At 47.3% G+C, this 12,500-nt stretch overlaps 1 protein-coding gene across 1 annotated transcript in view; it reads left to right on the forward strand.

The window, feature by feature from the left end:
* Window positions 1–6,613: 6,613 nt before the first annotated feature.
* PLEKHA7 (pleckstrin homology domain containing A7) overlaps window positions 6,614–12,500 on the forward strand; it is a gene marked incomplete at its 5' end in the record, with an annotated part of 160,520 nt that continues 154,633 nt past the window's right edge. Inside the window, 3 exons of the mRNA XM_080913557.1 lie at window positions 6,614–6,696; window positions 6,799–6,875; window positions 6,973–7,030. Coding sequence (XP_080769683.1) covers window positions 6,614–6,696; window positions 6,799–6,875; window positions 6,973–7,030 — 218 coding nt within the window. The remainder of the gene's footprint in view (window positions 6,697–6,798; window positions 6,876–6,972; window positions 7,031–12,500) is intronic.

Consider the following 12,500-nt stretch of genomic DNA (forward strand, 5'->3'; position numbering starts at 1 on the left):
GGGTGTTTTGCCTGCCTGTATGTCCGCATGCATGTGTCATGTGTCTGTAGTGCACACGAAGGTGAGTTACAGATGACCAGTTGCCATGTGGGTGCTGAGAAAGGAACCCGGGTCCTCTTGAAGTACAAGCAGTGCTTTTAACCAATGGGCCCTCTTGGGCTTTTTTTGTTTTTGTTTTATTTTAAAAGCATTCAGAGTTGAGTTTCGTAACAAGTCATTTAATGAACTTTGGCTTGGGGTTGGGACAGAATTTACAACTTCTGAAAAGGTCTTAAGCATTCTTCTCCCCGTTTGCATCATGAATTCATGCAAAGCAGTGTTCTCAGCAACAAATTCAAAACATTCTTAAAAACATCATAGATTCTCAGTCAAGGCTGAATTTTTTATGTAAAAATAAATGAGCACACCTATCTCATTAGTATGCAAATTCATCTTTGTCTTAATAAATGGTAAAATTATAATTATATCAAATAACTTTTTAAAAAATGTTTAGGGGCTGAAGAGATAACTCAGTGGTTAAGAGCACTGCCTGCTCTTCCAAAGGTCCTGAATTCAAATCCCAGTAACCACATTGTGGCTCACAACCATCTGTAATGAAATCTGATGCCCTCTTCTGGTGTGTCTGAGAACAGCTATGGTGTATTTATCTATAATAAATAAATAAGTCTTAAAAAATAAGTTTACAATATGTTATCAGGGTTTAAAAAATTTTTTAGCTTTATTTTTTGTGCATTGGTGTGAAGACAGCTTGAAACTGGAGTTGCAGACAGTTTTTAGCTGCCATGTGGGTGCTGAGAATTGAACCCAGGTCCTTTGGAAGAACAGAGCTCTTAACTACTGAACCATCTTTCCAGTCCTCAGGATTTTTTTTTTTTAATACATTATGTATCTATGTTTTTGGTGGTTTTTTTTTCTTTCTTTTCCTTTTTTACTAGAAGTGTTTTTGGTGTTTTGTAAAATTTTTTTGGGCAAAGGGGTTGCACATATAAAAGCTTAAGAGTCCTGGTCTAGGACTGGAGAGATGGCTCAGTGGTTAAGAGCTCTGACTGCTCTTTCAGAGGTCCTGAGTTCAAATCCAAATCCCAGCAACCACATGGTGGCTCACAACCATCTGTAATGGGATCAGATGCCCTCCTCTGGTGTCTGAAGACAGCTACATATACCCACATACATGAAATAAATAAATACATCTTTAAAAAAAAAAGAAAAAAAAGAGTCCTGGTCTAGACTTCATTTCATATTGAGCTGTGTGGCTTTGGACAATGCCCTTGCCCTCTCTGAATGCCCTTGCCCTCTAAAATCAGAGATAAAAACTCTTATCCTGCCCACCTCAAAAAACTTTTATATATTTAAGCTGTCTTAAAGCCATCCCCACAGAACCGACTCAGAAGAAGAACATGTAAAATCTTAAGACACCCAGTATTATTTTTTTTTTATAACTAGGAAAGATTTTCATGACTAGACAACAGGCTAGGGAAACATCCCTTTTTATTTTGATTAATCACATCAGCCTAGGACAGAACTGATATGTTCTCTCTGAATCCAGACCTAAATGTCTATTCTTAGCTACAAGGTGCCTGTCCTTAATCACAGAGAGGGAAAGAGCGTGTAGTGTGGTTCCTAAGCAGCTGTGCATCTGAACCACCTGGGGGAAGGTTAGATAACACCAAGATCACGTAACACCATTGGTGAGGTTCAGGATGTTTTTTGTTTTGCTTTGGTTTTGGGTTTTTTTTCCCCTAAAACACTCAAATACTTCTAAAGGGCAGTAAGGTTTGTAGCTATACCAAGAAATAATCTGCAAAGGCTCTGTTTTCTATGCGTCTGACTTTCTCATTGAATTGGGGATCAGGGACTCAGACTTGTTACATACATCTCTGTCACTGAGCTATCTCCCCAGTTCCCCCATTTTTAGGAGTTGCAGTTTGAAACAGGTCTATAGAGCTCAGGGTGTAGCCTGGCTTTGAACTCTCCAACCTCTGAGCTCCACTCTCCGATGCTTGGGTTACAAATGTGGAACACCATGCTGGTATACATTTCACCTCGGGCATTTCATCTCAGAGTGTAGACCAGACGTAACTCGTGTGTGGGCAGCTACTGTCTGGTGTATGTAGAGCTAGAATTTACAGCACAAACATTTTTACCAACAACTTGCTGGGTTATGTTACTAGTACTTGCAAGAGTCTCTAACTGGAGAATGGGCCATTGATTAAGAGCACTCCCTACTCTTCTCGAAGACCAGAGTTTGTGTCCTAGAATCCATGGCCCCTGTGGGCATTCACACCCACATACTTGGAGGAGGAGGAAGAAGAGGAAGTGGAAGAGGAGGAGGAAGAGGAGGAAAAATTCTAATCTTACAGAGTATATGTACAGATTTTACTGTTGCTTGTTTATTTCTACATTTAAGTATAAAATGAAGTTGTCATGTATCATTTCTCTGCAAAGTCCTGTGACTTTTACCATCATAGTTGTGATTTATACAAATATATATTTTTTTTTTTTTTTGCTTTTGTTTTACTTTTGAGACTAGGTCTTGATATGTAGCCCAGGCTGGCCTTGAATTCAATTCTCCTGCTTCAGTCAGGCAAGTGCTCTACCACAGACTTACCTCCCCAACCCTTCATTGCTGTAATCCCCCCCCACACCCCAAGACAGGGTAACTGTGTAACCTTGGCTGTCCTGGAAACTACTGTGTACACTAGGCTGGCCTTGAACTTACAGACATCTGCCCGTCTGCCTCCCAAGGGCTGGGAATAAAGGTGTGTACCACCATCAGCTGGCCATTACTATTATTTTTTAAAATAAAAATTAAAAAATTACATTTAGGGAGTTGGAGAGATGGCTCAGCAGTTAAGAGCACTGGCTGTTCTTCCAGAGGACCTGGATTTGATTCCTGGCACCCACATGACAGTTAACAGTGGTCCGTAACTCCAGTTCCAGGGAGTTTGACACCAGCTTCTCATCTCTAAGGGCACAGACATACATGGAGAACATTTAAAAACATAAAAATAAGTCTTTAAACTGCCAAGCTGAGCAGCTAGATCAGTTTCCATCCCTGCTACAGTATCTGAGACTCGGTTCCTCTGCAAACTCGCACTAGCCATACTGTCTTTATTTGAACTCTTAATGATTCTGTTAAGATTAAAAACATATAGAGGTGTGCGTGCCTGTATGCATGTCTGTGTATCATGTGCATGCAGTACTTTCGGGTCAGAGAGGGCGTCAGATCCCATGGAACTGGAGTTCTAGATGGTTGTGAGCTGCTGTGTGGGTGCTGGGAATCAAATCCAGGTTCCTGAGAGAAGCAGCCAGCACTAACCATTGAGCTACCTAGGTATGTCTCTAGTCCTGTTTCTGTTGTGTGAGACAGTGTCTGTATGGCTGTGCTGGAGCTCACTATGCAGACCAGGCTGGCTCCCAACTTACAGATCCACCGGCCTCTATCTCTCTATTGTGGGGATTAAGGGTATTTGCCACCAAGTGCAGTCCTAATGAAAATTTAGAACCAATATTGGCTATTGTGCTTTGAGTACGCTATAAAGTCAAGTGTGACTGCTCTTTCAAAAGTTGGTATTAAAATCTTAAGCTCCACCCACATGCCTGTGTGTCGAGATTTTTTGTTGTGAAACCAAATGCCGTGGTGTAATTCAACCACTCACCTGTAGGAGGCCATTTCTACTTTTTGCCCGTACAGATGAAGTTGCTATAAATATTATAAATATGTAAATGTTCATATTTATAATAGAAAACACCATTTTCTGGAATAACTCTCATGAGTACATGTGATTAAAATATTTTTATTTTTTTAAATTTTATGTATGTACATTTGTATATACATTTTGCTTGTATGAATGTATGTGTACCCCATACGTATGTACCACCTATATACAGTATGCTCAGAGTTCAGAAGAGGACATATGTTCCCCTGGAGTATAAAACCAGGTTCCACGCTGGTTTCTAGGAACCCAACCTAGGTTCTCTGAAATAGTAGTATGCAGTCTTTATTTTTTTTAAAGATTCTATCTATCTATCATCTATCTATCTTATCCATCACGTATATAGTATTCTGAATGTATATGCCTGAAGGCCCGAAGAGGGCACCAGATCACATTATAGATGGTTGTAAGCCACCATGTGGTTGCTGGGAATTGAACTCAGGCCCTCTGGAAGATCAGCCAGTGCTCTTAGCCTGAGCCATCACTTGTAGCAGCTGATCCACACTTAAGAGATGTAATATTTCATGAGGCTAGGCTCTCGTGGTGGAGTTGCCTGGTCAAAGCAATGTGTAACAGCTGCTGCCAAGTTGCCCTCAAGCAATGTCTTAGGGTTTTACTGCTGTGAACAGACACCATAACCAAGGCAAGTCTCATAAGGACAAAATTTAATTGGGGCTGGCTTACAGGTACAGAGGTTCAGTCCAGTATCATCAAGGTGGGAACATATCAGTGTCCAGGCAGGCATAATGCAGGAGGAGCTAAGAGTTCTACATCTTCATCTGAAGCATGCTAGGAGAAGACTGACTTCCAGGCAGCTAGGATGAGGGTCTTAAAACCCACACAAACAGGGACATATCTACTTCAATAGAATCACACCTCCTAATAGTGCCACTGCCTGGGTCCAACATATCCAAACCATCACAAGAAGGTAGAATCATTTTGTATTCCTAGGAACAATAAAGAATGTTTTTCTTTTCTAACATGACAGCTACAAAATAGAAGTCCACTGTAATTTTCATTTGTATACTTGAGGTTATGCGATGGTCAATTATCTTCCCATTTACTTAAAAGCCACTTGTGTTTCATTTCTATTAACTGTGCTTTCATATCCTTGTCCATTTAATATATTGTTTTCAAATGAGTGTTTAATAAGAAATGCTTTTTCCTCGTGTTCATCTGCTCAAGAACTGGGTCAGAGGCTGAAGGCTCCGAATTCCGAATCACAGCATCTCTCCCTACTGACTGCTTCAGAGGAAGAATCCCTTCATGGTCTTCCTAGCACTCCACGCCCTCCCACAGGTTCGCCTGTGCTCCTAATAGGTTCCTCTGGAGCAGAGGTCCTGTTGTGGTGACTCTCATGGACAAAATTATTTCACTGTTACTGTTATGAATCGTGAGATGCTACCCCCAGAGCTTGCGACCCACAGGTTGAGGAACATTGGGAGAGCCCCAGTTGTGCCCCTCCCCTCAGGGTTCATCTTACTCCTGATCTCTCACTCTAGTGCCCAGTGCAGACCTTCAGGTAAGCCTCCTCAGACCAGCAGCTCGTGTCTCTGCAAGGCTGGCCTGACCCTTCTTACCCAGCGCCTAGCTTCAGGCTACGGCTCCACCCACCTGCAGTGTGACAGGGTGTCTGAGTGGTTTGCATTCTTCCACCGAGGAGCTGCTGAAAGAATGAGGCAGAATTGTTTAGGCGCCCAGGTCCTGGTAGTTTGGGGCAGACCAAGGCCCCTTCTTCTTGTCCACCGGACACAAGAGGGCAGACACACAAATGTCAATTAGGAGCAAAGAGTGAGTTAAGGGTCTCCACTCTGGGGGTTCAGAAGAACCCCTCAATCCCTAAATAGGTAAAGAACGTGGGTTGACAGTTCTTTCAGAACCAGAGCAGGGAAATCTAGACCCAGCTAGCGTCTCTTGTCTCTTTTTGTCAGTTATCAGAACTTATTTATTATAGATAAATACACTGTAGCTGTCCTCAGACACACCAGAAGAGGGCATCAAATCTCATTACAGATGGTTGTGAGCCACCATGTGATTGCTGGGAATTGAACTCAGGACCTCTTGGAAGAGCAGGCAATGCTCTTAACCACTGAGCCATCTCTCCAGCCCCTACCTTTTGTTTTTTGAGACAGGGTCTCATAGTAACCTGCGCTGTTCTTGTAGCTCTCTTAAGCAGTTTTGTCTGTCTTCCAACTCGTAGCAATCCTCCTGCTTCCGTCTCCCCAGGGCTGGAATCCAGGCAAACTTTTCTTTCATTTTACAGAAGCCTCGGAGGCTGCTCCGGAATCCAGCAGAAACCTGTTCGGCGTCCCTGGTGTTCCTAGTCTAAGAAAGAAACTTAGTTCCGGGGTGGGGGAAGGAGAAGCTGTGTCGTGCAGGTCGGCTGATTTTCCAGGAGCAAGGGTGTGTGTGTGTGTGTGGGGGGGGGGGTGAGGGTAGTCTGTTGCACCGCCTGCGAGTCTCGGGGACAAAGGCTGCAGGGCCTTGTGCCCCGCTCCGGCCGGCCCTCCACCAGTGAACTTTGGAGGCACCAGCCGTGACCTCGAGCCACGAGTCACCAAGGCTGGGAGCTCACGCTGCACCCAGCACAGGGGAACCCAGTAGGGTCGGTCCAAGCCCCTCGTGTCCCAGCCCCTTCCCACTCCTCCCTTGCCTCTCCCCCTCATTCCTTCCAATGCTCCCTTCTCCCTATCCCCCCCCCCTCAGATCTTCTCCTCCCCTTCCTATCCCTAGGCAACTCCTAGTTTCAACTCCTGGTTACTCCAGCTCCCCGTTTCTTGTCCCTCCCACTCAATCTATCCAACATCTTGCACCCCTATCTCCTCGCCCCGCCCCTTGCCCCGCCCCTTCACCCGTCCTCCCCCTCCCCCGGCCCGGGGCTCAGGCGCTGGGCGAACATGGCGGCTGCGGTCGGGCGGGACACCCTACCTGAGCACTGGTCCTACGGCGTCTGTGGGGACGGCCGCGTCTTCTTCATCAAGTGCGTGAGGGGCGGCGGCGCCCGGGCGGGGTCGCGTGCTGGGGCGGGGGCGGCGGGCGGGCGTGTGTGGCGGCGGCGCTAACAGGTGCACCTCTCCCGTAGTGACCAGCTCCGCTGCACGACCTGGCTGCACCCGCGTACGGGCGAACCGGTCAACTCGGGTCACATGATCCGCTCAGGTGGGCGCGGGGTCGGTGTGGGGTGCTGTGTGTGTGTGGGGGGGGGGGTCGCGCCACAGCTGCGCGAGTCTGACCAACTTTTCTCGCCTTCCCGCAGACTTGCCGCGCGGCTGGGAGGAGGGCTTCACGGAGGAGGGCGCCAGCTTCTTCATAGAGTAAGTGAGCCCGCATCGCCGCAACCTTGGTGGCCTCGGCGCTCCGAGTTTGTAAGCTTGAAGGTGGCGGGCTCCGGGGGGGCGGGGGACGGCTGCGTAATGGGGTTCGCGGCGCCGCAGGGGGCCTGGCCGGGTCTCGCCCGCCGGCGGCCGAGCCAGCAAACTCCAAGGCTCCCGGGACACGCCTACCCCGGGGGCATGCGCTGGGCACAGTGGCGGGTGTCTGGGAGTGGGATTCGCGTGGGTCGGGAGTGTGGCCTGAAGGCTTGGGCGTGGGGAGGGGGCTGAGATGCCCCGACGCTATAGTCCAGCCGCGCTGGCTGGGCTCGCCGTGGAGAGTTGGAGCGCGACCCGGGTCGCTGCATCCTTGCTTCTCAGGGATGGGATGGGGGTGGGGCTCCCGGTCAGCCAATGACAGTCTTGGAACTCTAACCGCGAGTCTTTGGCGGGCGCCGAACGCCGGGGAACGCGGACGGGCGGCCCTGCCTGGGCTAGTAGAACAGGAGCTTTGCCGCCTGAGCCTCTGGGCGCTGTCCCAACAGTTGTTCTAGGTCTGTTGGGCCGCGTGGATCTGATCTCGAAGCCATAAGGGGACACGTGTACAGTCTTCACTTTTCCCACTCGGGGAAGGTGCCTGCCTGTGTTGCAGTATTCCTCCCTGTGCTTCTTGTGGGTCCTGGGAGTCAGAACTTACTTGCCTTTGATCGTTTGCCCCAGTCAGTGCCTGGCATGGAGTAGCAGCTCTGTAAATGTTTGTTTATGGAATGAATGAACTAGCCAAAGGTCTGGCGCTCGATGGTTTGACTGGCACTCGGTGTACTGTGGGGGACTGTGATTCAGAAATCATTCTTCACCAGCTTGGAAACAATGTTTAGATCTGGATCAGAATAAGTGAAGAAAGTCCCCGAGCCTCCCTTATCACTTGGGACTCTTGTCTAGTGTCTGCTGATGGATGAGATTTATGGAAGGGAGGTGCTCAGTGTTTCTGTTCGTCGGTTTGTAACGGGAGGACAGGGAACCAAGAGTGAGCAAGTAGTAAAAGCAGGTAACGGTGGCTGCTCTGTGGAAAACTAACATGAGGAGATGTGACTTAGAGTGACTGCCTGGCTGGTTGGGTTGGTCCTGATGACTTTTTACTGAGCAGGTGACATTTGGAATTAGAATGACAAGAAGGACCCCTGCTGTGGTGACCACTAGGGGCAAAACATTTCAGAAAAAAACATGTTTAAGGTACAAAACCCTTCAAGCTCAGTGAGTGGCTTGAAGGTGGTGACCAAGGGAGAGAGTGACATTAAAGGGAGTCGCAGGAAGGGAGCTAAGTGCTGGGCTTGGACCAGGGTAAAGAGATGCTGAGCTCTATTCCGAGACCAGGGAGGATGCAGACATTTTGAAGTGGTTTGGTATGCTTTGCAGTCTTAGGGAGAACGGGTTTTGGATGGACAGCTGTGCCAGGGAGGCAGGAGAGCGGCAGGAAACTGTGGCTGTGGTCCAGAGCAGACACTAGCAGACGGCGTCGCGCAAAGATGGAGAACAGTGGTCAGATTCAGCCTGTGCTTTGGATGCTGCCTGAGAGAAGATGAGAGAGGAAAAAACCGTCGAAGATGACTCCTAGGGGACTGGGGAGATGCTCAGTTCACGCAAGCAGGAGAACTCACAGTAGATCTCAGAAAAACCCAGGGGGAGTAGCGGGCACTTGTAATCCTGGCTAGCACTGGGGAGGTAGAGACGGGAGAATCTGGGGCTTGCCACCCTGTCATCCTAACCTAAGCTGCAAGCCCCAGGTCCCAGCAATAGGCTGTTTCAAAAAAATAAGTGGAAATTTGAGAAACGACATTTGAAGTGGAACTGGCTTCTGGCTTTTATATCCACAGGCACACATATCCGTGTGTACTTGTACACACAGGAATACATATAAGTACACATGTAGCATGTATATATGCACAAACAGACATACACTGATGACTCCTGAGTGGGTGGTGGCCATATGTTTGAGTTGGGAAGGCTGGGGAATAATAGGCTTGAATAGATGTTCTTAAAAAAAATCTTATTTTACTCTGTTACATATAAGATACAAATATATCATATAGATCAATGATTCTCACCTGTCATTCGCAGATGATCCCTTTTTAGGGGTTGACTAGGATCATCAGGAAACACAGATTTTTACATTATGATTCATAACAGCAAAGTTGCAATTACTAAGTAACAGCAAAGACAATTTCATGGTGTGGGGGGGGGGGTTCACCACAACATGAGGAACTGTATTAAAGGGTTGCAGCATTAGGAAGGTTGAAAAGGACTGATACCGATATATGAGTCAGAAGCTTGCGGTTGAGAGGGAGAAAGACTCGCAGAGACCATATGAGGATAGCTGTGTGATGTCATAGGAAGTAGATAGCTGATGTCATCAAGGACAAATATGGACCAAGAATGTCTGTCCTGGTTTGCTTTCTCTTGTCATAAGCACCGTGAGCAAAAGCATGGAGAGGAAATTAGGGAAAACAAGGGCTTATCTAAGTTTATACATTACAGTTCATCAGTGAAGGAAGTCCGAGCAGGAAGTTGAGCAGGAACTGAAGCAGAAACTGTGGAGGAAGGCTGCTTATTGGCTCGCTCTGGCTTACGAGCCTGCTTTTCTTATGCTTACATGTGTCGAATACTGTGGTCCGTAGTAGGCTGGGCCCTCCCACATCAATCATCAATCGAGACAATTTCCCACTGACATGTCCACTGGAGGCCAGTCTTCAGTTGAGGTTCCCTCTTCCCGGGCTACTCTAGTTTGTGTCCAGAAGCTAAACAGAACAATGCTCTAAGCCTGGGGGTGGGCAGTGGCTGAGCTCGGGGAAAGGTAAACTTAAGAGGAGCGACTGAGAAGGCGAGAAGATGTATAGTCACAGGGACTTCCAGAATGGCAGATGATGTGTGTGAGAAACACCTGTCATGGAAGGGTAGCACATCTTCCTGGAAGTTTTGTAGCAAAGAAGAGTCTAGGCTGATAATTGGAGATTGTGTGGGCACGAGGGTGTCTTAGGGTTTTATTGCTGTGAAGAGACCCCATGACTAAGGCAACTCATATAAAGGAGAACATTTAACTGGGGCCAGCTTACAGTTTCAGAGGTTTGGTCCATTGTCGTCATGGCAGGAAGCACGCAACATATAGACCAGCATGGTGCTGGAGATGGAGCTGAGAGTTCTACATCTTGATCCAAAGGTAGCCAGGAGGAGACTGGATCCCACACTGGGCAGAGCTTGAGCATAAGAGACCTCAAAGCCCAACTCTACAGTGACACAGTTCCTCTAACCAGGCCACACCTCCTAATAGTGCCACGCCCTGTGGGCCAAGCATTCAAACACATGAGTCTGTGGGGGCCATAGCTATTCAAACCACCACAGAGGGGTTTGCTCTTTTCAGGGAAAGATGGCACAACATCTTTTGTTCTGGGGGGAGAAATAGATGTAGGAAAGAAACTGGCAGTTATTGGAACAGAGTTTCTGTGGAGGTGATAGGGAAGGATGCTAGCCTGTATCTCAAGGTCACTGAGGAGAGGCTGTGAGTGTCCTGCAGTGGTGCAGCCTTGAGCTTGGATTTGTGCAGTCTGTAAGACTCTAGGCTGTTGTCTCAGCACCGGATTTTTATCCCTGTTGCAACTCTTGGATTATTCTGTCCCTGATCCCACCGCTCCCCCTTCTGAATCCCCCATGCTCTCTGGAAATGACTACCCAAAGCATTGACGGTGCCTTACTCTCAGAGGCTGCTGGTGCCAGTGGCTGGAATCATGAGAATTTCAGAAGAGGCCTCCAGATTTGGGACTAGTTTCCTTTTTGCCTCACCCCCCCCCATGAAATTTTAGATCTATCTGCTTACTAAAGAGTTTGTGGATTTTTTTTTTAAAGTTATTAAATTTGATTGTGTGTCACCTCCAAGCCTGTCCCCAGCCTTTGGTTTTCTGAGACAAGATCTTCCTATGATTCTTAAACTGGTCTTGAATTTAAGATCCTCTTGTCCCTATCTCCTGAGGTTTGGGGTCACGGGTATGTGCAACGGCATCCTATTTACTGGAGACTTTAAAGTCTGGGTTTTGAGGAAAACCCTGAACTGTGAAATATGGATTTTAGTTTATTTCTGCACTTTTGGCTACATTCTGTCTTCATGGTTCTCACAAGTACAGATGAGGTGGTGCAGACCACTCCGTTTAAGAAGATATTGCGCTCTGAAATGCTCTCCTTTTTCCATGAGTCTCCTGACTGGACAGCAAATATTATAGTGGTTTTATAGTGGTTATGATAGTGTTGTCTACACCAACAGTGAGAATAGTAGCAATTATATAATATCTTTGTTTTTTTTTGGAGACAGAGTCTTGTCTCAATGTGTAACTCTCACTGGCTTTCAGGTCACAGAGATCTGTCTGCTTCTTCCTCCTGAGAGCTGGGATTAAAGGTGTGCACCACTAAGCCTGGGCCTTTTGTTTGTTTTTGTTTGTTTAAGATAGGATCTTGCAGTTTAGCCCAGGCTAGCTTTTTATTATCTAGTTCCCTAAAGAGCTGGTCTCATAGGTAAGCATCTCCACCACGTGGTGCTAACTTAATCTTTTTGAGTTCTTGGGAAAAGTATCAGGAGCTATTGCTATTCATGGTTGTGTCTGGTTTATTTAAAGACAGGGTCTCACTCTGTAGCCTAGCTGACCTGGAACACTTAGCAGTCCATCTGCTTCAGCTGTCCTGAGAACGTTTCAGGATTGTAGGCATGTATCTACCTAGCTTTTCGCTAATGTTTTGAAATAGAGCCTCATGTACTGAACGTAGGTCCTCCATTGGGAAGCTATTGCCTCCAGACTTTGTCTAGTTTTCATTTTGATACAGAATCTCACTGAGCTGCCCAGGGCAGCCCTTACCTTGCAAAGTTGGGATTTACAGGTCTGAGCCACTTGGTGAATGATCCTCCTGCTGTGGTTACCTGTGTGCTTGGCGGTGTGTATGTGTGTGGAGTGGGGTGTTGGCACACCACACCCTGCTCGAAGGCTGCTCCTTGAGGGCAGACCTGTTCACTGTTTCTAGGCTTTGGCACACAGCCCAGGCCTGGTCCTGCTTCTGCCAGTATTTATGAAAGAGGCTGTGTCCCTAAGAAACCTTGGACATTCATTACATTGTCCAGTCTATAAATTCCTGGCTGAAGAGGAGACTGTGTGTGGAACAGAAGCAGGGAAGCCAGGAGTGGGCCTGTTGGGGCTGGTGTTTGGACCCAGGCATCTTGGAGATCGTCGTCACTCACTGGCAACATTCAAAGTAGGAACCCGGCCAGTGGAGGCTCAGGAAGCCTTTTCTGGCTTCTTGGTCTCATGAGCTTAGTGATTTCCATCTGGGCATTTTCTCATCTGTTGGCAGTTGGACTAGATCCTCTCTTTTCTTCAAGGCCTTGGCATCTTCTGACTTTGCTCCAAGGTCCTGACAGGGACCAATTGATCACACGAGG

This window comes from Micromys minutus (assembly GCF_963924665.1).
Source record: "Micromys minutus genome assembly, chromosome: 2".
In the NCBI taxonomy this organism is placed as follows: domain Eukaryota; kingdom Metazoa; phylum Chordata; class Mammalia; order Rodentia; family Muridae; genus Micromys; species Micromys minutus.